This window comes from Acanthopagrus latus, chromosome 9 (assembly GCF_904848185.1).
Source record: "Acanthopagrus latus isolate v.2019 chromosome 9, fAcaLat1.1, whole genome shotgun sequence".
Lineage (NCBI taxonomy): Eukaryota > Metazoa > Chordata > Actinopteri > Spariformes > Sparidae > Acanthopagrus > Acanthopagrus latus.
Genome location: NC_051047.1, coordinates 18,452,710 through 18,477,015, shown reverse-complemented (window position 1 = coordinate 18,477,015; position 24,306 = coordinate 18,452,710). Strand labels below are relative to the sequence as shown.

The 24,306-nt window shown below is 43.7% G+C and overlaps 1 protein-coding gene across 1 annotated transcript in view; it reads right to left on the bottom strand.

The window, feature by feature from the left end:
• Nucleotides 1–24,306, bottom strand: part of LOC119025841 (receptor tyrosine-protein kinase erbB-4-like) — a 338,953-nt gene that overhangs the window by 313,691 nt on the left and 956 nt on the right. Inside the window, exons 2-4 of the mRNA XM_037109810.1 lie at nt 22,700–22,778; nt 16,322–16,414; nt 15,883–16,168 (exon numbers count right to left, since the gene is read on the bottom strand). Of these exons, the coding sequence (XP_036965705.1) occupies nt 15,883–15,961 (79 nt within the window). The 5' untranslated portion in view covers nt 15,962–16,168; nt 16,322–16,414; nt 22,700–22,778. The remainder of the gene's footprint in view (nt 1–15,882; nt 16,169–16,321; nt 16,415–22,699; nt 22,779–24,306) is intronic.

Sequence of the window (24,306 nt, the reverse complement as noted above, 5' to 3'; positions counted from 1 at the left end):
CTGTTACAGTAAGTCAGTTAGGAAAATGCTGGAGGCAGATGGTGGGTAGGAAGAGGAGGAGAAATGACAATATATATCCGACGGGCCATCCCCTCCTGGCAGCAAATATCTGACATCTCGGGCCAAATCACGTGGGTGTTGCACATAAACAGAAACATATATACAGTAGATGGGGTGTGATCATAGCTCACCAAGTTGTTTTTTTTTTGTGAATCTTTTGAAGCTCATGTGCATATGACCCCTAAACAATGTAAATGTTACCGTGGTCAGTGGCATTAAGGTATAAAAGGCAACCTACACACACGATCCTTCCGTTTTTCAGTGTTAACAGCAGTGTTGCGATTTTCCACAGCAGAAGGAGATGGCAGGGGAATAAAGGTAAGAAACAAGCACTGGCATGGAAGAGTGAAGATCTGGGCCCTGGTTGGCTACAGCCTCCTGTTTTCATCCAAGAGGATTTTTTTCAAAGGGCGGACAGTCTACCTTGCACCAGATGGCTGCAAGGAACCAGCAGACCAATTTGTATTACAAATTTGCTGAATAAGGAGAGGTACGTGCTGCATCAAGCCAAGTCTGAGGACAACCGTAGACCATTCTGGAGTTTTGAGAGTTTGAGGGGAAAATGTTATATTATGGCGTACATATTAACCATAGATACTAATAAGAATGCAAATTATTGGCTCGTTGTTAGTCATTATAAAGCAATTTGTAATACCTTCTTCTTAACGACTAGGCCATTGACTGAGTTTCCCCCCAGTAACCTCCTAATAACCTCTTACTTATAGTAAGTAAGGAAGTTGGTTTACCAGAAGTAGCCTTCCTCCTTAAGCGCTTCATAAATATGGTTTATTCTTATTTAAAAAACACAAAACTGCAATTCTTAATAGTGACCATCAAACCCTAAATGAACTCTTTCCAACCCACATCCTAAAGTGAGGTCTCACACATAAGTAATTCACTCAGTTTGACACACATTAACCCACACAGGATCTACCAATGAATTAGTTATGAGCAAGACCTCACTTAAATATAGAGGAACAAAATGTGAGTGAGAAAGATTTGAATTTCTGTGTTTTAATACATATAGACCATTTATAAAGTGTTATTAAAGGAGAATGACTGTTCTTGTGGCATTACCACCCTATATAGCCCGTACTGATGGTGATTAACAATATCAAGGTCGTAATTAATGTGTAACGACTTCCTTGATTGCTATCGATAAGCAGTAAGTAGGAGGAAACACTTCACAGTTCTAGTAGCTGAAGAATAAGCCATTTATAAATGCTTTGACTTATAAAGAGCTAACGTGCTTAAACACAAAAAGCAGTACTACCAAAATCTGTTTCATGGTTGTTGAAACTGGCTGAGCTGTTGTAGTTTGTTGCTGTGGTGGAAAATTTCTCAGAACGTTTACTAATTAAAAGTAGCAATACTGCTTTGTAAAAATGCTCATTCACTACTTGAATGGGTTTACATGCTTGAATGCTCAAAAAACACATCAGCTTTCTCATACTGTCCAGAGCTGCAGCTCTGTATTCCTCCTCTGTATGAATTGCTCTTAAGGGCCACCTCACAAATATCTAGTCTGCTCCGATCAGCCAGCTCCCACACGCCTGATCCAGCGCAACTAACAGCAACAGCTGTATGTGGTGGGGTCAATAGCATTCATACATTTATGATACATTTATACCCTAGAGGGCACATTTGTCTGCTATAAAGACCCCATATGAGGGCATTTTATTATGTTTTATCTACCACTTTTGTACCACTTTCTCAAATACTGGGTCACCAGGGGTTGGACAACTACTCACACTTTAACATGTAGGCAGCATTTTAATGTTACAGCTGGTGGCGGTGGAACACAGCGTTTAACCTATAGCACAATATCTTATTTTATTAAATCAATCACATGTTTTTTGTCAGTAAAATCGTATTCTGTAGTGACTTGTAACAGATACATTTGGGGGGTAAAAAGACAACATATTGCTCTGAAATGGAGTACATATCTAAAAAAGCATCAAAATAGTCTCCTCAGGTAAAGTGAAAGTATCTAAAAAATGTAATTAAATACGAGCAAGTAATTGCAATAAATGAGGAGAGCAGAAGTTAAGCCTTATACTTAAAAAAGTTCCGTAGATGATGCTTTAAAAACTTCTCTGCTTAACACACATTTATGCACAACCTGCCTCACTCCAGCTTCATCATGTCTTGATTATCTGGCTGGTGTATGAATAGCAGTGGATGTGTGTGTGTGTGTGTGTGTGTGTGTGTGTGTGGGTCTTGGTTGGCATAAGGCAGGAAGTCAGGCTAGCCTGTCGGGCCCCCGAGGGCCCTCCACGTTTGAGTCTCCATTAGGCTGATGAGCTTTGGCAGCTGAAGTTGCTGGAGTTAGTGTTGAGCTTCAAACCTCCTCGTGGCTAGGCCTAATTAAACCTAGACCTCAGCCCTAATTTAAAGATAATTAGCTGTAGGGGTTAGCTACCGCCACCAAAAGCTGGGATGAGTGTTGTGTAATATGTGTAGTAATGCGTGTTAAACAGTAGTTTTTTTTCAGCAGCAGGCCAGCTGAATGATAAACACGAACCATATGCAATTTAGAGGATGTTTTTCACCCAAAGCGGTTTGCAGTATCATGGGTGCACACAAGTTTTTCACACTGGAGAGCCCCAGTGGAAAGTGAATCTCTAAGTGAGAAAGAAAATATTTTTGCCTCCAGACTAAATGGCTGGATACTTATGCCATTGTATAGTACAATCCTCAGACAAAAGTAATTACTAAATGAAAAAAAATGCTCTCTTAAATCTTGAGCGATCCCAACATATAGAGAGACAGTGGTCGCCACTGGATAAACTGCCCGACCCCAGGGACAGAACTTATGTTTTCCCATTAAGCTATACTGACAGCTTGACATTTCCCAGGGTGGAGGGTTCTGATTCAGGTATGTTTTATTCATCCTATTGACTTCACATTGCTGCCAAGCCAGACAGAGAGCAAAAAGCCCCAAGTCTGGTAGGCGGCGGTGAGAGGGAGAGCAGATGATACCTGTTGTTGTTGTGTTTACTACTCAGATAGCCAGACACTGCTCTGAGACAGCTGGGAGACACATACACAATATACTCATCACCATGCAGACGGTGAGATTGGGAGATATTGCCAGTGCTGAGAGGATGAAACTGCCTATTTACTGGGAGGACTTGAGACGGGCAGGTATACTGTGCAGAGGCGGGATTGCATCCCTCGAGGAGTTTTATACTTTGCGGCATCATGCCTTAAGAAACCCGAGAGTACATCCACACTAAGCCAACTAAATTTGAAAAGGCAGCCTCTTCTCTCCATTTTGGCTTTCTGTCTAGACACTGAGAATCTTCTCACTTGAAAATGTAGGTGGTCCAAAATGGTCTCCGTTGTGCAGAAAGCTGAAAAAAAAAAAGGCCAGCGTTTTCGTTTTAGTGCGGGAATGGAACATTCGGAAAATTATAGTTGGAAGCATTCCAGCACACCTGGCCGACTGCTGAGCGAAGTGGGCTTGCCATTTAGAAAGTTACAAACTGCTTGAGGCAGCATCCCAAAATTCTGACACTGAAAAGGTTAGCTGAGGCAGTTTCAGACACTGTGCATCAATCTGACATATTGCACCTTTAACAGGTTATTAGCAAGTGTATCAGAGTACTTTGCTAAAGTAAACATTGTAAACAACGTTTTTTTTTTCTTACTTCCTACTTTTCCATTATTTAGGCATTTTAGAGTGCAAATAAAACCATCAATCCCCCCCCCCCCCCCCCAAAAAAAATAATAATGCTTTCATGCATACAAATAGCAGCATGGCAATCTTAAGGAAAAGGCACCTTAAAAATACATCAGCTGTCATTTGATCATCAATCAATAGGGGAAAGCGCCGATCCCCGTGCAGACAATGTTCATGAGACAAGTGCCTCCCTCATCTCCAGGCGTGTCACGTGGGGTTAGGAGCCGGGAGCCATGGCGGGAGCCTCCTCCAGGACAAAGCACTTGGAGCAGAGAGACACTGCAGGCCTTGTTCCCCTTCGCCTGGCTCAGTGTCAAGTGGGTGTTTGCTTACTGGGAGGACCAGGACCCCCCTGGAGGGGAGCAGAGCAGCACACAGCCTCCACTCGATTCGACTTGGGAGACGCGCGTAGACTGGACGTACTGCAGGTACATTGATGATCAGATGTTGGTATAAAGGAAATAAAAACTGTTTTGTATGTTACTGTTTCAAAGAGGGGAGGCAGAGGATGAGGAGCAGATTCATACACTTGCATCATCAGGCCATTTAGCTGTTCTATCTTAATGTTTTGCCTATCTGAGTCGCCTTTAGGAGTTTAGACCCATTTGAAATCTCAATCATATGCAATATGCACTGATGTCTTGCTATAAACAGTGAGTGGTGTCAATGAGCTCTAATGCCATCAGGAAAAAAATGTTGCACTCAGCAAGAAAATCTATTATTGAAACTCATTTTGTTTAGTGTGCACTCATCCAGCTACAATCATATTATTTCACGGCATCCTACCCACAGTGGAAAAGCCTTGTGATGCAATGGAAAACTGGGAACAGGTGCGCAGTTTGAGGAAAAGCTTACTCACCCTGGAAACCCTGGCAAGGCATGATGGTCAACAGTGTTGAGTGCAACCTCTTTCCTCTCTTTCTCTTTTACTTTCCCTGTCTTTCTCTCCCCAGCATGTGGCTAAATCTCGCCAGTGTCCTTGCTAACGCCCTCGGGTGAACCGGGCCATGTCAAACCTGGATCCATCAATCACTCAGCGCCAGCCGTGGGGGGAGAGAGAGAGAGTGGGTGGAGAGGTGGAAATGGAGGGATGAGCACGGGGAAGAAGGGAAGGTCCGTTAGGGTGAAGTATAGCCACCAGTCAACCCTCGCTCACCTTATTCTTCCCTCCCGTCCCCCATCTCCAACTCTTGCCGAGTTAGCTGTCAGGTCATGAGAGGGAACTCTCGTCTGATTCTAATCAAGGGGCTCACGGACCTAAACGCCATGTTTTGATGAGAGGAGGACAAGGAGAAACGGAGATGAGAGGGTGGATAAAAATCAGGGGAAGGACAGGAGAAAAAGAGAAGGGTGATGAGAGAAGAAAGGAGGACAAGGAGGAGGAAGGTAGATAAGCCACGGGAACAGAAGGAAAAAGAGCGAGGTGAGAAGAAGCTACGGGTGAGCCTGTCACCAGTGTGTGTGTGTGTGTGTGTGTGTGTGTGTGTGTGTGTGTGTGTGTGTGTGTGTGTGTGTGTGTGTGTGTGCAGAATGAAGTGTCTCTGTCAGAGTCTCAGCTCCCCCTCTGGGCCGCTGCTGATTAATTGTCCGTCCAGCTCCTGTGATAGCGACCACTTTAACCAAGACTCCCGAGACTCTCACCCACTGTCCAATCCCTGCCGAAAGACACCTCTCCTCCCGTGTACCCGCCCGCTTGCCTGCCCTTCTCCGGCTAAAATTAGGAGAATCTCTCTCCTGCGTCCCCCCACGCCATCACCATCTTTTTTTTCCTGTTTTACTCCGGCTGCTACAAATAATCTAACATCAGCACCCCGTTCACCTTGCCATCGGGGGATAATGTCTCTCTGTGGGAGAGAGGTTTTGGAACAAAGGCGGTGGGGGGGGCTGAAAACAGCATGATATGCAGTGTAGCCCCACCCATCACCACCACCACCGCCACCACCTCCCTGTGTGTTTACATGTGCACTCGTGGGCTGGCTGAGATAAAGCACCCCTGTCTCAGGTAAACATCCTAGCACAGCAGGGCAAAACGGCAGGGTTGACTTTGGACCTGGGTTGCACTTAGTCAGCTCCTCTCGCATTTGATATATACACCTGCATCTCGCTCACCCATTACATCACTCACACACACAGTGTAAAACTCGCTGTTGAAGTTCTCTAATACTGCGAGTGTTAAGTTGACACAACGAAAAATGTACAAATATCAAAGAAAATCCATTCCCATCAGCTGGAGAATGGAAGATGTTCCAGGGAAGGCTCAAAACAACCAAATGTGCATTGAAAATCTGCCTTTTCTACACTGTGCACAACTAAGTGTCATACTCAGCACTGTCGCCCTACCACCCGCCCTCACTCCCTCCCCCGCCAAGGCACAGAACCATAGCATCCATCCGGACGACTATATAGCCAGCCGCCCAAAAGCAGCCAAGGTCAATTGCCTTTCCTGCTCCTCTCATCCTGTGCTTTATGTACCTTCACATCCAGGGAAAGAGAGCTGCGCTATTTCTGCTCTGCTGCAAGGTGACTGCTGCTTCACACCAGTGACAGCCACGCTAATACAGACTAAAAAGAGGGGTCGGGCGTTTCCCCTAACGCCAAAGGAAACCGTATGAAAATCTATTTACTTTAAAGAGAATGTACAATTTTACTTTCATAACCTTAAAATAGAGAGATTGTCATATATGTCTGGTGTGATGGAAAGCCTAAAACCCTGGGCAAACAAACCACACCATTAGATTCATTGTTCAGCTACAGATGAATGTACCCCTGACGGGCATTAAAGCGGCATAAAAAAGCTGTATTGTGGGCTTTGAAAAAGCTGCTGATCAATACTAACGACTCAATGATTATTCCAGCGCGCACTGAGATTCCTGTTTATTTTGTGGCCTTGTACTCGTTGTTTTGGAACAAAATCAATATTCCAACAATATAAAAAATAAAATAAAAAAACAACAACACTCCCAAGCAGGTTTAGTGATATCAGCTGATCTTTTAGTCATGACTTAGAGCACTAAAACTTTGCAAACAAAAGGCTCATTTCACCCAAATCTTCATCACAGGTTCAGTTTGACTCTGTGTTACTGAGCATGATAATCACACAGGTGTGCCTCGGGCTCGTCACAATAAAAGCCCACTCTATAATGTGCTGTGTCATCTTAAATGAAGACATTACATAACAGATATTGTTCTGAACCGTGACGTTCACATGAGACAGTAACTCCTGTACTTGTGCTCTACATAGTAGGTCAGTGAAAACCGATTTTAAAGCACAAATAACAATGCCTTTATCAATGCTGAGACAGTGGAAGCACACAGAAAGATGATGATAATTATCAGAATGAGAAGGAATTGTTTGAATGTTAGGCACTGAAGGAGTTAGGGAGAAAAAAAGATGTATCTGTGGTGACAGACAGGAGATCCAAATTGAACGCTACTTCAACTTTTGTTATTTTCATCTAGTTTCTTTACTGCATCCTCTGATTCTCCTAATTTGCATAGACATCGTTTACACTGCCATGTAGTGGTAACATTATTTTTCTCTTAAAGGGTAACTCCACCAATTTTACACCTCAAGTGTGTTTACAAGTCTTATACACCACTACTGCAAAAAGAAAATGCATAAAACCTTTTTTGCAGCTGCAGAGAAAGCTGCATGTCATCTGATGAAATTGCCTTCAGTGATGTCACACACTGGCTTAGCTGGACTGTGGGTAATGTACGCCACAGGTTTTAAAGAGCAGCAGTCACTGTTGGAATCATAATGTAGAGCTGATGTCACATCATCATTCCACGCATTCTTCTTCCTATTTAAAACCTGGCGCCTACATATACATATGCAGTAGTACCCTCCAGGAGCTGTATACACACTCTAATGTGTAAAATTTGGGAATTTACCCTTTAAGGTAATAAGCGGTGAGATTATAGTCATTGTCTATTAATCCTGATGGTTTCACAGTAAGATTATCGGCCGCATAACCGTTCATCCTCTGTGCCCTTTTTCTATACCAAACGGCTAACATCATCCAACAGGATTACTATTATTATGTTTTGTATAAGTGATAGCATGTTTGGTGCAGCCATTTTTCATCCTCGCATAGATAAACCGTCGCCCAGTCAAGTCTCAGTATCTCCCGCTCTCTTCCCTCTTCTCCCCTCTCCCTCGCTCCCAGATGTCTCCTTACAGCTGCCATGACTGACTGCAAACTCATTTATTACAGGTCACAAACGCCAAGTGCTTCATTTAAAAGGACGCCGCCCTCCCTCTCCTCCAACACAAGTGAAAAATCGACCTGCAAGAATAGCATACAGGGCACACCGCTCCATTAGCAGCGAGCGGAGGGCCAGCGGGGCCCGAAAGATTTGAGCAGAGGGGGCAGAACGGAAAGACAAGAGGGGCATCTTTCATTCAGCTGGAGCTATTCAGAAGGAAGGTACATAAATAATGAAATACAGGCAACTTTTGCCACAGTTGTAACGCAGTTTCATACTGTTACACTTTGTTTATATTTGGCAGACCCTGCCACCTTTAAGCTTTGAACAGTGTTCTGGATTTCCCTTGGGCGAACAGCTTGTTTATTCAGTTATGGGGAAAAAAACAATATTTCAGAGTTTGTATTATTACCTCATTTATATTGTAGATATTAAAAATCGGAGTTCGGCTTTATTCTCCAAAACGACATAGTGCCCCTTTAAAAATTAAAAGTTCATTTTTGGCTAAATAAACAGCAGCTGTAAATCTGAACCACATCCCAAGCCGGTTTTTGGTATTTATTCAGGCGCACAAATCACCAAACCCAAGATTTTGCGTGAAGTGTGTGTTCCGCCGGCCATATCCGATATCACTCAAAGCCCGTCTGTAATTACATTGTAAATGCAGATTAGCTATGAATATTTTATAAGGGGATTACTAAAAGAGGAAAGAGACAGAGAGGGAGAGAGCGGAGGGAGAAGGAAAAAAAAATCAGCCCCTCAACACACACCCACACGCAGGACGGCATGAAAAGCTCGTTTGAAGGTGGAGCTAGTCTTTCATGCCCAACTTGTCAGCCTATTATCATCCTTTCATATGTTCGCCACCATTATTAACTTTGAGCGGGAATAGAAAAATAACACACAAAAAAAGTGCAGAAAAAAAAAAAAAAGAAAACACATCACTCCAATATGTCAGGCTGTCGCTTCAGAGAGAGGGAGGAAGAAGGGAAAAAAAAAAAAAGAAAAAGGCAGACCAACTCTTATCATCGGACTCTCATTCTGAAACGTGGCGGTAATGAGTGTGCCTTAACAAAGATTAGCCATAATTTCCATTGTCATTTTAATGCTCCCACATTATGTGGAGGCTTTACAAAGCCACAGATGAAGGCAGAGGGTGGGCGGAGGAGAGGAACAGGCAGACAGTGGGAGAGAGAGAGAGAGAAAGAAAGAAAGAGAGAGTCTCTGGAGCTCGGTTAGTCTGTCAGTCACCCTCTATCCCTCCAACCATGCAGCCATACAAACAAACACTGACAGACAATCACCACACGCACACACACACACACACACACACACATATACTGGTGCCGTTTATGTGCATGTTTCCGAGACCCCTTTTGTCGCCGCGTTTTGAAACCCTCAAATGTGGCTGTCAAAAGGGGTCGGTGCCTGACAGCCTCCCTGCAAGCCCTCCAGGAGGATGCGGAGGGACAGACAGGCTTATTGTGAGAGGGGGTAGCAGCGACAACAAAGGGGATCAGAAGTCTTGCAAAAGTGACAGACATACATGACGCGTTCAGACTCCCCAACACATCTGCATTGTTTAGCGAACACAGGCGCGAGGTTTTCCGACGGGGCCTGGATGTCGCAGATTTGCCTCGTACTTCAGGGTGACGGCAGTGTGAGTGGGGGTGAGTCTTGGAGTGTGTGAGGCACCACTGGCACTGGCAGACAACTTAATGTAAATCCTATGAAAGAACCTATATGCGGCACATTTCACATCAGTATCATGCACATATCAAAAGAAAACTTTGTCTGTTTAAAGTATGATGTAAAAATTTGTATGTGTTTGATGCTGCCAAAAACAAAACGAATGTTCATTCAAGAGACTTAGCAGCACTGCGAATGTGAATTTTCCGTTGATGGATGTGTGAAAGTTTTCTAGCTTCGCAAACACACATACAAATGCACACACTGAGACAATAGCCCCTTATGCGCTGCCTGATGGGATAGGAGGGCATTGTTTCTGCTTTTAAGCTGACAGCAAAGTTAGCAGCGGCTCCAAAAAATGTCTCTGTGAACAGGGTGAGGACGGGACGGCGTGCCCGCTGCTGCACGTGATGCTGTGTGCCTCGCACAGGGCACCATTATAACAACGTTGGTCGAGTCTAAAAAAAAAAGCAAAACTGGTGAATGACGAGTCCTTTGCCACAGTAGTATTGTGGAATCTCTGGCTGGCTAAACAAAAAAATGTTTGGGGATTAAAACACATGGATGCTTGGAAATTAATTACGTGACTGTGTGCACCAGTTGGCTCAACTCTGTTTCAGTGTTTTTCCTACATAAAGGGTGAACTAAAATCAGTATATGGTTTTGGTTAATGTTTCCCTCGCTTTCTGGCTTAGCAGATAGTAATCTATTTTTACCCTTTACATAAAAAGAACAGACTTTTCTTCTATACCTGGCAACTTATTCACCCCGACAGAAGGTTTGAGCCTCGCAGCCATGGCGCTACAGAGAGAATAAGTCGAGGCAGGGATTTTATTTTTGACTGACAGTTGTCTGTACTGTGCATGACACAGCAACATTTGGCCTCTTTTCTTGGAGTGTTGTTTTGTGTCGATCCCATTTCAGCACACTCAAAAAAAAAGTCTAAATGGCAGCAGAAGCCCGGAGAATCTTCATTATTTTCCATGCTGCACGTTCTTGTTGGTGGCTCTAAACGCACATTTGCCATCCTAATTAAAAAGGATTGATTTCCCCGCTGCTGAAACTTAGTCCCCAATCTGTCTAAACTGTGGTATACTGTCAAAGAAATCAAGCAGGACCTTGCTCGCATTGTTGCTGCTGAGTGTCTGCTGCGCTACCTTGCTAATGAAGGACTTTGGTTGCTTGCGTAATATCAGTTTTTCTATTTGCGCGCCTCTCTCACATGCGCACCGCCTCCCCTCTTTCATTCTCTCGCAGTCAGACACAATTTACAGAGGCCAACAAAGGACACCATAAAAGCTGGGGGAAACGCATCACATTTTTGAACGAGCCTTCTCCAATCTGCTGCAGTCAAATCGCTTGTTAATCATGCTCCAAACACACAAATTTGCATTTTTGATACACACATGATAAACAACTGGAAAAAAAAAAAAAAAAATCAAGTGCGCCCAGACACGGGTGACGCTCCGATTCCAATTATGACATCCTTCACAAAAAGGGACATTTAATAGCCGAGCTGACAATGACGCATGGCAAAACACATGCACGTGCGTGGCGCATTTATTACCGCGGGAGATAAATGAGGGTGTGACGCTTGTAAAGGTCAGAAAGGATATGATCCAATCATTTCTGGCAGGCTGCGGACCGTCTGACTGGTTATGAGCCCATCAACAAGTCAAAACTGGGAGACAACGTCGTGTCGTCAGAGAGAGATAACGCTGTCAGAGAAATAACCGTGATCTAATACAGTCCGGGTGACTCCGATACAAATATAAAACAAGTCCCTGAGGGAGTGATTAAAGAGTATCACAGGAACATCACAGCAGATAAAGATATAAAAAAAAAAAAACAAAACAAAACACACCATTAGGGACAATAAGGTCGCGGAGACACTATCGAGTGGGCCACTGCACACACACTTTTCGGTCCCTGTAGGAATATTAGAGTGATTTTTCATTAGGGATTCTCGGGCCACGGTTTGGGTGCTGCACATGTATTATTGATGCCAGGGGTTCAAAAGCAGTTTGTTTGTTGAGAGATTTATAGGAAACTTAATGGTTTCCACTGTACTCTCGCAGTGAAAACCACAGTCTAGATTACACAAACAGAAGGGTGTTTATTCTGTATCTGGCTGCAGGGTTGAGATCCCCCGGGGAGGAAAACACAATAAAAATGGTGGGTTTCTTTTCTGCAGCAAACGTCTGGTGGCTATTTTTTTTTTCTGTCAGTAACATAGAGCAAGGTATGGATGATAGGAACACCAGTGGTATGCCTTTGAGTTTCAGCATTGAAAGGAAAGGTCGACAAAGCCTCATTCGGAAAAGGCCAAAGACTGATAATCTACATTTTTTAATTACACACACACACACACACACACACACACCAAATAATTCACCATTTGTGCCTCATCCGGTCATTGATGAGCTTTAAAAAACACATTTACAAGAGCAAGACAGGAGGATTCGGCGTTAAATCACATTAGTTTGACAGATTTTTTTCCATACGGTGGATCGATGGCGTTAGGTCGCTCCTCATCTCTCACCCCAGACAGAGACAGAGGAGATGAAAGCACAGAGGTTCACATTCCTTTTTCCAACAAATGGAAGCGGATCACCACCTAATCAAAGACTGCCATTCTTCTAATAAAAAAAGCCTGGTGGCAGCGGAGGGTCAAAGCTCCTTTATCAAGCGACAGCGGGCAAAGATATGACTGTAAGAGGGCTTTGTGACGGAGCGGAGCTGTGTGGGCCCGCTTAATGTAACGCCATTCTTTCCCTATGCTTCAGAACGGGCTGAAGGGAGAAAAAAAAAAAAGGAAAACACACACACAACGGAGAACAGTGTACGAGAAGTGTCGGTCTGCGGCGTGGGGAGAGTGTGAAAAAAAAGAGGAAAAAAAGAGAAAGAACTCTCCTTTTTTTCCCCGAGCTGAATCTCTCTCTGTTCCTCGCTCGATTCCCCTTGTAAACATTTTGATATACTGTGAACTCGCATATCAGCCACACACTGGAGCTGCACTGTCAACCTCGGTCCAGTAAACTGTGGGCGCCACTATAAAATCAAGGGTGCCGTAGAGGGTACGAGGAGGCAGTCCATCCATCTTCTGAGCGGAATTCTTCCAAAACCAAACTTTAAACTCAAATTTTTACATTAAATTAAGAAAAGGGAAACCTGCTGCGAGCTGTATAGGAGTGTCATTTTACGGATGTAGTTTATCCACAAGCCGCCGTTCCACCCCACACGTAATCACACACAGTTGCATTCAGAGCAGATGACTTGACTGCACTCCTGCGCACCGGAGAAAAAATGTGAATATTCATAACCACGAGACAGAGTTTTGGAGCGCGGCCATATGGTTCAGGATCGGCAGATGTATGCATTCCCCTCACCTCTATCCTCCAGCTCCGGCGTAAAGCTGCAGTCAAATGAGGAGCAGAGTGCGGCGCGGGGAACCTCGCTCGCATCTTTTCAGACACGTGCCCTCTGGCATGTGGAAAATTAACTCCGGCTGAGGTGATTTCTGTTGCGTTTGAGGGACTTGAGGATTACACGGTGGGCTGGGAAAGATGCAGAATGTGTGAGCTCCTCAGCGGTAAACACAAACTCAGCGGCGGTCTGGGGAAGGGTTCTGATTCTCACCGCTGCTGAGATTCTTGGATTCAAGGCAACCACAAGGGGAGAAAGGACACATGAAATTAGTCCACACAATGAGGGAGTGTTGCGTTTTCGGGTGACTCACTAAGGGAGATGCGATTGTGCCAGCGTGCTCCTGAGTGCGCGTGCACCGCTGTAACGTCACGCCTCGCACAAACATCAGGCCACAGCACGCAGACAACAGGTGCACACACAAACACGATGCTCACGCACACTCACATTCACCTCCTCCCCTCTCACAGACGGAGCTTAATCCGTGTTCACGCCTGTATCTATATAATCCGCTCTCACTTAATTTGTGTCTGTGGGTTTCTGGCTCTCATTTGTGTTCCTTTAACTTCACACATACATTTTTTAAATTTTTTTTTTTACAAGATTAGGGGATGGTATCAGCCACTCTCGCCTTTATGCTGGATGATTCTCCCAAGAAATGCATCGAGCAAGTTGCTGAAACACAGGTGCGGGAGGGATAGTCCTAAAAAGTGTCTTAAAATGTGTTTTGATAGCAAAAGAAATGATGTTATTTAATTTCCTGTTACACTCACAAGCTCCAAAACATCAGTCTTGACAAATAGATAGCTCTATCGAAGGTTGGCTGCTAAAGTAAGTGAAAAAAAGGTTTTTATTTTCTTGAAGACATGCCATTTCCTTCTCACTGAGGGGGGCCTCCAGTTTCCTGTAACAGGTGAAACAGCTCGGCAAAAACTACATGCTCTCTCTTTTTTTTTTCTCTTTTGGAACAATTCATTTGATTGCGTTATCATCGATGGGGCGACGTTCTGTGCAGAAGATGACTCAAATCAAATCAGTTTAGCCCCAAATCACAATCACATTGCCTCAGTCAACAACCATCACCTCCTGCTCCCTTTGAGGCGCCACTGGAGGAGAATCTACCTAAGCACAGGCTGCAGCCGGTGGGCCTGTGTGCCTAAAATCAACTGTGCGCACTCACTGCTGATGAGTTTGGGACACGTTGCAAAACAAACAAGCTTCACTAAAACAATTAAATACATCAAACTTGTCTTATTCTTTTGTTATCTTAGTTAATTCTTGTGAGATTTTTAAGCAGTAGGACTGGCGAGACAGAGCTCTCTCTCAAAAAATATATCACAGATTTTCAGCAGATGCTTCAACACTTCCTGCTCTTAATTTATGATTAGCGTGAAGCCATTTCTTTCGTGATCAGTCTCATCTCTTCACATAGGTGGTCGAATGCTTTCACACACAGCGAGGCTTGCACTGACCATCACTCGCAGCAGAGGGAGGAAACTAGAGACACTTAGCGATCTTGTGTGAATCGCCTTCCTTCCTTCCTCCTCTGCGCGCATGAAGGTGATCAAGTATGGTGATGATGGTGGTGGTGGAGGAGGTATTGTCTATTCGGCGGACATTTACAAGCCTCTCTAATCACTCCATCTCAGACACACTCACTCACACACACACACACACACACACACACACACACACACACACACACACACACACACACACACACACACTCCCTCTCTCTCTCTCTCATGCTCAGTCGCGCACCTTCACGTCCCCCCTGTGCGTAAAGAGCGCCGCTGCACTGTGTGAGCGGTACTGCCGCCGCCAGTGTGAAAGTGCTGCGCGCTGCAAGCGACTGTCAAACTGTGGTCCACCACAGAGTCCCTGAGGGAGACTTACTATGAAATGAGGAATAATGTAATTTCACGGTAATCCGCTTTGCTTTTTTTTTTTTAATTTAATTTATTTATTTATTTTAAATCCCTGTAACAGGATGCATATGGTCCAATGTTTGCCCTTTTGTTCAGGTGAAAGAGTTGCACAGATGATGAGTGCTGAAACACAACAACGACAGCCTCCGCTTTGTGACTTCAAATCGGTGCCCTTGGAGCGACGAAATGTGAAGCGCAGAAGTAAATACAGCCCGCTGTCCCTGCAAACCGACATTTCCAGTGACTGAAAAATCGACGCGGGGGTCACAGCTGATCACCCTCCTCCTCGCTGTCGGTATTTAGAAATAAACTGGTCTGTAGGGAGAGAGAACAATTTCAAGAAGGGAACTTCTCAGAACTGAGTCGTGCATCAGACAGCCTGTCTATCCACAGGAGGGGAGACATGGGCACAGTAGCCTGTTGTAGCGCGAGGCTGTCACTCGTCTGTGTTTGTCCACACTGTGTCCAAAGGACACGTGTGATGGACATGGAACACTCTCCCTCCAGATTTTCAACAGTGCCGCTCTGTGCACGGAGAGGACAGAGACGCTTTCATAAATAGAGAAATGCCTCCTGGTACAACCTGCCAAACAACACCTGTGTGTCAATATCACAGCGCCTAGCCTCTGCTCAGGTGTGATTTCCTTCAGTACCAGGACGCTGGCAAGAAAGTGTAATGCCAGCATTCATAAGTCGAGCCTTAATACATTTGTTTCATGCGTAAAAAAACAAACAAACAAACAAACAAAAAACAACAGCACTGGGGGGAGAAAAGTACGCAGCCTGGATGGATAGTTGTGCCACTGCGCTCAGTGCGCGCCGAGCGGCTCCGCGGACACGCAAGAGCTGCGCACCGGGCGAAGCGGACGGACGGCGTTCACTCACCTGATTGTGAAGAGCTCGACCCGAACAAGAGGCAAGCGAGGAGAAAGCCGAAGCAACACGGGGCAGTCGTTGGTTTCATGTTTGTGCTTGGCGAGTATCTCCTTTAAAATTCACATGTCCAGCAGCGTATCCTTCCTTGAAACAGCCAGAAAGGATGGATCATCTGAAGCCTCCTCAGCCTGTGACTTTGGGGACTTTGGTCGCTTTTTTCTTTTCTTTGTGACTTTAGTTTACAGTTTGTCCGACGGGTCCTCCGCCTCGTCCCCTCAGCGCCTGCGGGTCTTATCTGTGACCGGCGCGAACGCAGAAAAGAGTCGAATATTAGTTTCCAACGTGCGCACTGCAAAAGCTTGTCTAAACAGTAAAAAGCACTACTCATGCCATTACTCCCCGACTTGGATACCCTATGCAGCTGTAGACTCGTATTCTTCAGACACACCTCCGAGCCCCTGAACTCCTCCTACTGACTCTGTGATTGGCACAGGTGCCCGACGATCACCCCCGGAGCCCGCCAGCCACGACTCCGCGCGCTCTGCCATTGGTCGACGCAAGGTGCCAAAGGAAAAAAAAAAAAAGAAAAAAAAAATCCCATGAATTTCGTGCGTCGGCTCCGTTGCACCTGTCACACCGAACACAGTAAAGACGGATGCCGCGAGGAGGATTTATAGGTGTAATGAGTGAAATAGAGCTGAATATCACTTATATGTGGCTGTGCCATCATGCGCTTTTGAAGGTCTGATCCAGATTTGATAAAACATAGTCTCATGTTTCCGTGTTGTCGATTCAAACGCTGAGCTGAACTGTCAGCCCCCGTGCTCTGGGAGTGTGGTGAGAGTGATGTCTGGTAGTAGAATAGATTTCATTATGTTTTTTATCAGGTTTGTGGCGGATTAAATTGTCATCTCGCCGCTGATCAAGTGACTCCAAATATTTATTGCCCCTATCTGAAGTTGCATTTTTACAAGACTGCGACACAACATGCCCGGGCAGTGAATAGGAAGGCATTTTGACAGCAAAATTATAACCCAGGACCACTTTTTTTTTCCACGCTGCATCATAAGCAAAGATTTCCATTTTTCTCTCAGCTATCACAGTACATTACAGCGGAAGGCAATATCTCTCCATATCCAGGGTAATCATTTCCCCGGGGGTGGCTCTGTGTAAATGACACAAATAAAAGTCAAATAGAACGTTTAGATAGTGATATTATTGTGCTCACTGCAGCTATTTGTAATAGTTTGAAAGCAGTGACTTTGCAGTGGCAGACAAATAAGTAAGATAATGGGAGCAAAGGAAACAGTGTGACAAAAGGTTATTACTTTCGGAACCAGCTGCTGCCTATACTTTTGCACTCTAGAAGAAGGGTGAGGGCCTCCCGGAGTTACAATATGTCCACACATCTGGACAGAAATCCTGCACTCTGACTCTTCTCCCCCACCCTAAGTTCTCTCCACACATGCACAGACACACACACACACACACACACACACACACACACACACACACACACACACACACACACACATAACTGCAAATGGAGTTTAAAAAGGCATGAGATACTTTATACATGTTTGTGTCAGGCTTAGTTTATCAGTAAGGCGAACAAATAAAGTGTGTTAAATCCTTTTCAAATTGTGCTTATTCATCAGATTTGTTCACTTTAACATATTTCCCTATATAAAAAGGTAAAACAATTGTATTTTTACCTGTTTTTGCACAACTTCACTGCCTATCCCAACACAGTCGTCTTTTGATTTTAGATAATATATCAGCACAATTGGCAGAATTAATGTTGGCAGTTTACATATATTGGAACTTGTTTGGTTAGGTATAGGCACAAACACCACTTGTCATTAGGTTAGAGTTGGGAAAAGACCATGTTTCAGTTTGAAATGGCCACACTTGTTTTGATCACCACAAATACAGCAGGAGTTGTCCCGGCTTTCATAAATATGTTAAATATGTTTTTTTGTCGCTATAAGCAAGGCCGCAAATTGTCCTGAGGTCTCCATTGAATATTTCCAGTGGTTTCACACCTATGTCAAAATCACAGTCTCAAACTGTGGTCAGTGGCTTGGCAGTGTTGTCGCCTAGCTTGACTCGACCTCATTCCTTCTCTGTCGCCACAAACATGGTTGGAAACAGTCAGAAACAGTTGCCTTGGTCTCTCATCAAACACATCCAGTGGTTTCATATTTATAAATATTGAAACGCAGGCTGAAACACTGGTAAGTGGCTTAGCAGCCTTGTCATATAGCTTAACTCAACCACGTTCTCCTCCACTTCTTTCGATCCCAAAAAGGTGGGAAAATGTCCCGACTTCTTGAAAAAAAAACAAAAAAACAATGGTTTCACGCTTACAAATGTTGGAATGAAGTGTTGAACTGTGGTCAGATATTGTCGCTTTGGTTGATTCACTGCCTTTCTTCTCCTCAACCTCTATCACCAAAAACATGGATGGAATGTCTCAGCATCTTGTTAAAAATGTCCAGCGGTTTCACGCTCATAAATGTCTGAACGCAGTCTCTTAACTGTGGTCTCTCACTTGGCAGTATTGTCGCATAGCCTAACTCAACCATTGTCCCCTCCACCTCTGTCACCACAAACACCAATTGAAAACTTCCTGATGCCGTGCTGAAGATATCCAGTGGTTTCACGCTCACAAATGTTGGAGTGAAGTGCTGAACAGTGGTCAGTGGCTTCCCGATCGTGTCGCTTTGGTGTATTTGACTGCCTTTCTTCTCCTCAACCTCTATCACCAAAAAATGTCTCGACGTCTTGTAAAATATTTCCAGTGGCTTCATGCTAACAGATGTTGTAACGTGGTCTCAAACTGTGGTCTCTGGTTTGGCAGTGTTGCCCAGCGATCATTTACATCACATAAAGTCAGCTCATGTGTGATGTAAATGTGAAAGGGCATGCACTGTAGAAATGTCATCAGTGCATGTGTGACGCGTACGAATTTGAACATGGTCATGGTTTGCAGAAACCTGAAACACCGACATTTCATGCAGATGACTGCTGCTATATTTCAGCACCATAACAAGTACTCTCAACCTCAGGCACGCTCCATCACAGCTGGGATTTTAAGGAACAAAAGTATGATATTTATGGTCTTTTCAAAGTGGTCCTTAGCTTTATTATGACCGGAGGAGGCAGTTTACCTTCTTTTTAATTTTCCATTAGATCAAAGTGTATGCCGGAGCAATAATCTTCTCCAGTCCATAAACATCCTTCTTTTAGCTATAAGCAGGTCACTCCTCCCCAGAAAAATCATTCAAGGCTTTTGTGCGCCTTTAATAGGGAGGCATACTGCGCTCCCACACACACACACACCCCCACTGCCTGGCCGATGCTTTTGTCTCATCCTGGAACAGTGAGCTGAAGTGTACCCAACACTTTAAGAAAATGGGATGCAGACAGTTTTCACTTTGGAGAAAGTCAAAAGGCTCTGTTGTTTTTCAGCTTGGTTGCAGAATGAATAGTGCACTGAACTGTGAGGGGCACTTCTTGAACCTCCGCTGCAGTGTTGACCCTTCACCAGTGGGGGGCGGTCCATTTCTCACCTCACAGGTCACAGGATCGGCGGAGGGACGCGGTGGGGGGTGGGCGTTCCAAGCTGCCACCTACCAGTTTCCTGACTCTCTGCGTGACATTGGCTTCCTATCACACAGGCGCTTTATTAAATATTCCTCAGCAGAAATGAGCTTTTAATATCACTGACACCGCAAATTTATTAAGAAATATGGAAAAATGAGATCTGGCAGCATGCTACGAGGAGAGGCTCTGCTCTAAATATGCCCCAAATGGCTGCCGTTTATCATTTTTAATACCAAAAAATGCAATTTAGCAGCGTTGTGTATTTTCATTATACATTACGCTTTAAGAGGCACCTTCTGACAGTATCACCCTAATGCTGTCAATTAGGTATTTTATTCCAGGGGATTATGAGGGGGAATGAGACGAGGTTTCATGTGTTCTTCTAGGCGTTCCCCAGTGCCTGCTGTACAGCTAATCTAATACATAACCCCCTGATTTGTTTAATGGATGAGACTTTGCTGCTGCAAGAGGCACGCCAATAAAAGTCGGGGCCCCTCCAGAGGCTATTGTGCCTCATAATGATGCCAGACACACAATGTGAGAGTTATGAAGCAATTTTTTATCATGCGGCACATTGTTTTGCTCTGTTGGTGCCGAGCAAGTAAAGGCAATCTCTCCCTGCAGCACAGCACTTCTCCCCCACACTTAGATAAACCTTCAGTATGATAAACTGTCCCAGCCACATGTTGCAAAGATGGAGGAAGTTTAAGGGATTGAAATACGTGTTCCGTGCCGACGATTTTGCAAGTTAGTCACAGCCGACTCTGACTTTTTCGTTAATCATTTCCTAATGTTTTTTAGCGTTGTTTTTTTTTTTTTTTTTAATCCTGTTCTTGTGTTGAATTGTTTTTTTTTGTTTGTTTGTTTGTTTGTTTTGTTGGAAATAACCGGACCATGTTTGAATGCTTTGTACAGTCAGACAGCAAGAACGGATTTGTTGATTGCAAATTCACCAAAAGAGATGCATGTTTTTGGAGATGTTACAAAAATATGTATTCATATGCAGTTAAAGGTGCACTTTGTGATAAGATCTGTTTTCTTAATGCCCAAACAAACAAACACTCCCCATTTTCATGAATGACTAAACCTTGAAGGACAACGAAATTTCACACTGCATTCTGGGGACCTTATGTTTTCTGAGGTCCTTGGAAGTGATTGTATTATTACCTCATTAATATTTTAGACATTCAAATACTGAGTTTGAATTTGAATTCTACAAAACCACACAGTGCCCCTTTAGAGCTGTCACAGACGCACCTCCTCCATCTACTTCCGGTGTAGTATCCTTTTGAGCAGCATGTTAATAGTGTGAGAGACAGCAGTCGGTGACTAAATTACCTTTTTTTTTTTTTGAGCGGGGCAAAAGCAACACTTATGTCATACGCATCTAAACAAAAGATCCCCTGAAGGTAGACGGCACCACAGGTCTTCTTTCATATCTCTGAGTGTCCCTATCTCTCCAGAAACTAGTATAAGGGAGAAAGAAGATGAATACTTCTTTCCAAAAAAATATATATATATATATATATTTCCATTTCTCAGATGCCAGGGCGGTGAAAACTTAGAGGCATTTGTTATTGTCAAAACAAAAATTGGTTTGCTGAATAGATAATGCTGAAGGAGTCTGAGGGAAGCAACAAAAGAGCTAAAAGACTATCACAACACCTCAGAGAATTTCAGTCTTCTTACACAGCGAGGGGAGTGTCGAATCAATATCAGAACGCCTGCGTGCACAAAATATAAATATGCTAGACATAAAAAATTCTATTATGTTTTCATGGAGACCCATTTGTACTTATTAGTATTTTTCAGTTGTAATTCAGACACTGGTTTTACCTAATGTGGCTAATTTCATATGTTCAGCTGATCCCTGACGTGCAACATAATTATTTGTTCCCAACAACTAAATATCCCACCGGCAAATGGTCTAGACCACTAACTCGGAACTTGCCTTTGAATTGAATCCAAGCCTTAAAGAAGTGACACTGTTGCTTACTATTTGCATCAGCTTTGCATGCATGACTAACACGATGTATGCAGGATTTGTTGTCGTCATGCACACCAGGAAAACGTTGCGCAACGGAGCCTGAATGAGAATTTTCGTGCAAGAAACCAGTCTGAAGATTAGTTTATCATTGAGAAGACCTCAGAGTGCAGATAAGTGGGGATGGTAGCACGGAGATGCGTCCTGTTTTCGTACGCAGTCGATTTGATTATCTCAATAGTAACTGTTGCTGCTGATGACTGAGAACTTTATTTTCAGGAGCGACAATGAGGTGATTAATCGTCCTCAGGATTACATGGCATTAGAGTCATTGCATATGTTGAGGCATGAAATCCTCACGCAGTAACAACCCATCACACGTGTCAACATCCACTTTTGACGTTCGGGAAGATAATAAGAGATGCTCTGTGCTTGATAATGACAACTTCCGGCAGTTTTTTTTTTTTTTTTTTTTTTTTTACAAAATGATGTTTAAGGGGCCAGATGTAAGAATTTGCAGCAGTTTACATGTATTAATCATTTACTCTTATTGGCCATGTGCGAGCAGTTTGAAAGGTGAAAAATGAGACCTTGCCTAGTTCTCTCTCTGTTGCCTATACAGTCGCTGTTCAGTGCTGCCAGACTGTGGATTTCTTTGTGAAGGTCTCGGGTCGGATTTTCTCTAACAGTCCAAAGAATGCATTTTCAGTGGTGGTGAAAAAATGGGCACCAGCTGTATGCGGTGCGCAGAAAGTCCTAATACGTTTGTAGTGAACTGGAAGGGCGCCTTAGAGGACACTTCATCACGTTGTCTCCACTGGAAGGAAACCACAGAGCGCACTTTATCGTGTTTTAACAAAGTTCCGTTTTTTGATTACCTGAGGACATTTATTTTGTTGATAAATGTTTTTTTTTTCATCTAAAATACGTGCACTGCAGACAGAGTACAGATCTACGCAAACATCTAAGCAAACAGAGACAATACAGAAATAAAATAAATGTTCGTTTAAGTTTAGCAATTTTGTGTCTTTTTGTTATCAGATGCAAAAACCCCAACAAATAAAAACAACAACATGATATCGGCATCGACATCGGCCATTGAAAAACCAAAATCGGTCGAGCGCTACCCTTTAAGATGACCATGAATTAACTATATTGTCATTTGCATACAGTAATTGACTTTATGAATTTCAACTGTTTACATCACAGCTTTGCATGTTGGCTGATATTTACCTGAGTTTCTGTCCCTCCACTCTAACCAAGGATGCCTGTTTTTACTGACTCTCAGTCCACAAGGCTGGCCAGTTCTCATCTAAAAGAAACAAGGAGATATACAGAGGGATAAAAGAATTGTTCTCTGTTGTCTACTGGACCCACACACACATGCACTGCTGTCTGTACTGATTGATACTGCTGCTGTGCCTTGGTTGCTCAATAAAGAAAGGTGCTAGCAAGCTAACGTTATCTACCTAGCTTGCGAACAGAGATGCTCATTAGGGAAATGTGCCACGAACAAAGACAAACAATGAGCGTTTAATCTAGTTATGACGTTACCTTGCTAGCTTAGCTAGTTTGCTAGCTAGCCAGTAAGGTTAGCTAGTTAGTTAGCTAGATTTCACAGTAAAATTATCACTGTAAAAAACACTGACCGACATTGAGAACATCGCTCGCAGCTAATTAACTTCACTTACACCAGATATGGCACAGCAGTAAATACAATTCAATATGCACACCAACAATCCCCTGCTACTACAAAAATATCTGCAAACTTGTATGTGACTTTCATGTACCAAATGTAACGTTAGCATCAGGCTCCTTTTCTATAACGTGAAGTGATTCTACATTAGCTAATTTCAAACTTGCACTCCTGAGCACTACTGTCTAGCCGGGGAAATGACCATCAAGCAACTGTGTTGATTGGTAGGTGACGTCAGGTATAGGTCACGGCCAAAATTTTGTGAATAAAAGTGAAAAGAGGAGACGCATTCCCCTGCAAAATGTATTTTATTGCAGTTATTTAGCCAGTATTTGCACAACAAAATCATTGAAGTTAAAGTTCTGTCACAAAACTATATTGTTACAGATCTTTGCACATTTGTAAGTGGGTATATAGAAATCCTGGAGCTTTCTTAGTGGGTATACGGTCTATACCTGTGTATCGCGTAGACTACACCACTGCCCTATAGGGCACTTTATCGTGTTTTCGCCACTGGAAGGAAACCCTAGAGGGCACTATTTCACGTTTTCTCCACCAGAAGGCGATATGTCACATTACCGTGGGGGTTGCTTCATGCATGTTTTCGAGTGCTTCATCTCAGTGCCTCTCTGCTCCATTAACAGAGTGCAACAGTCGCTAACGTTAGTTTAGAAATGGATTCTGCTGACTGATGACCAGCTTCCAGCACAACACCGAAGTTCCACAGAACCCTTTTAAATATATCAAGATTTCAATTTATTCAAATTACTGAAGGATTACTCGGTGGTTGGCTCAAACTTATGAACGATGACCTCTATCTGTGTACGTGTTATGTTATGAGGGAGCTAAACCAGTTTTTTATGCCGCAGAATTTATCACTAAAGCTTAAAACGACAACCCAAATGCCTCCGTGGACGAGGAATTTGGGTATGTTTACATCAGTGCAGTCGTCCAGCTGGGAATGAATCATAAAAAGTGCCTATTTCCCAGTGTAATCTATTCACACAGTCACTCTCCTGAGAAAGAGGAAGCAACAGGAATCATTTGGCTTTGTGGGAGACTTGTTTGTGTGGACACATTTAAAGTGACAGGTCCAAGACAACACAGGCATTTCTCAGAGGGAGCGTGTTGTACACTTAAAGCT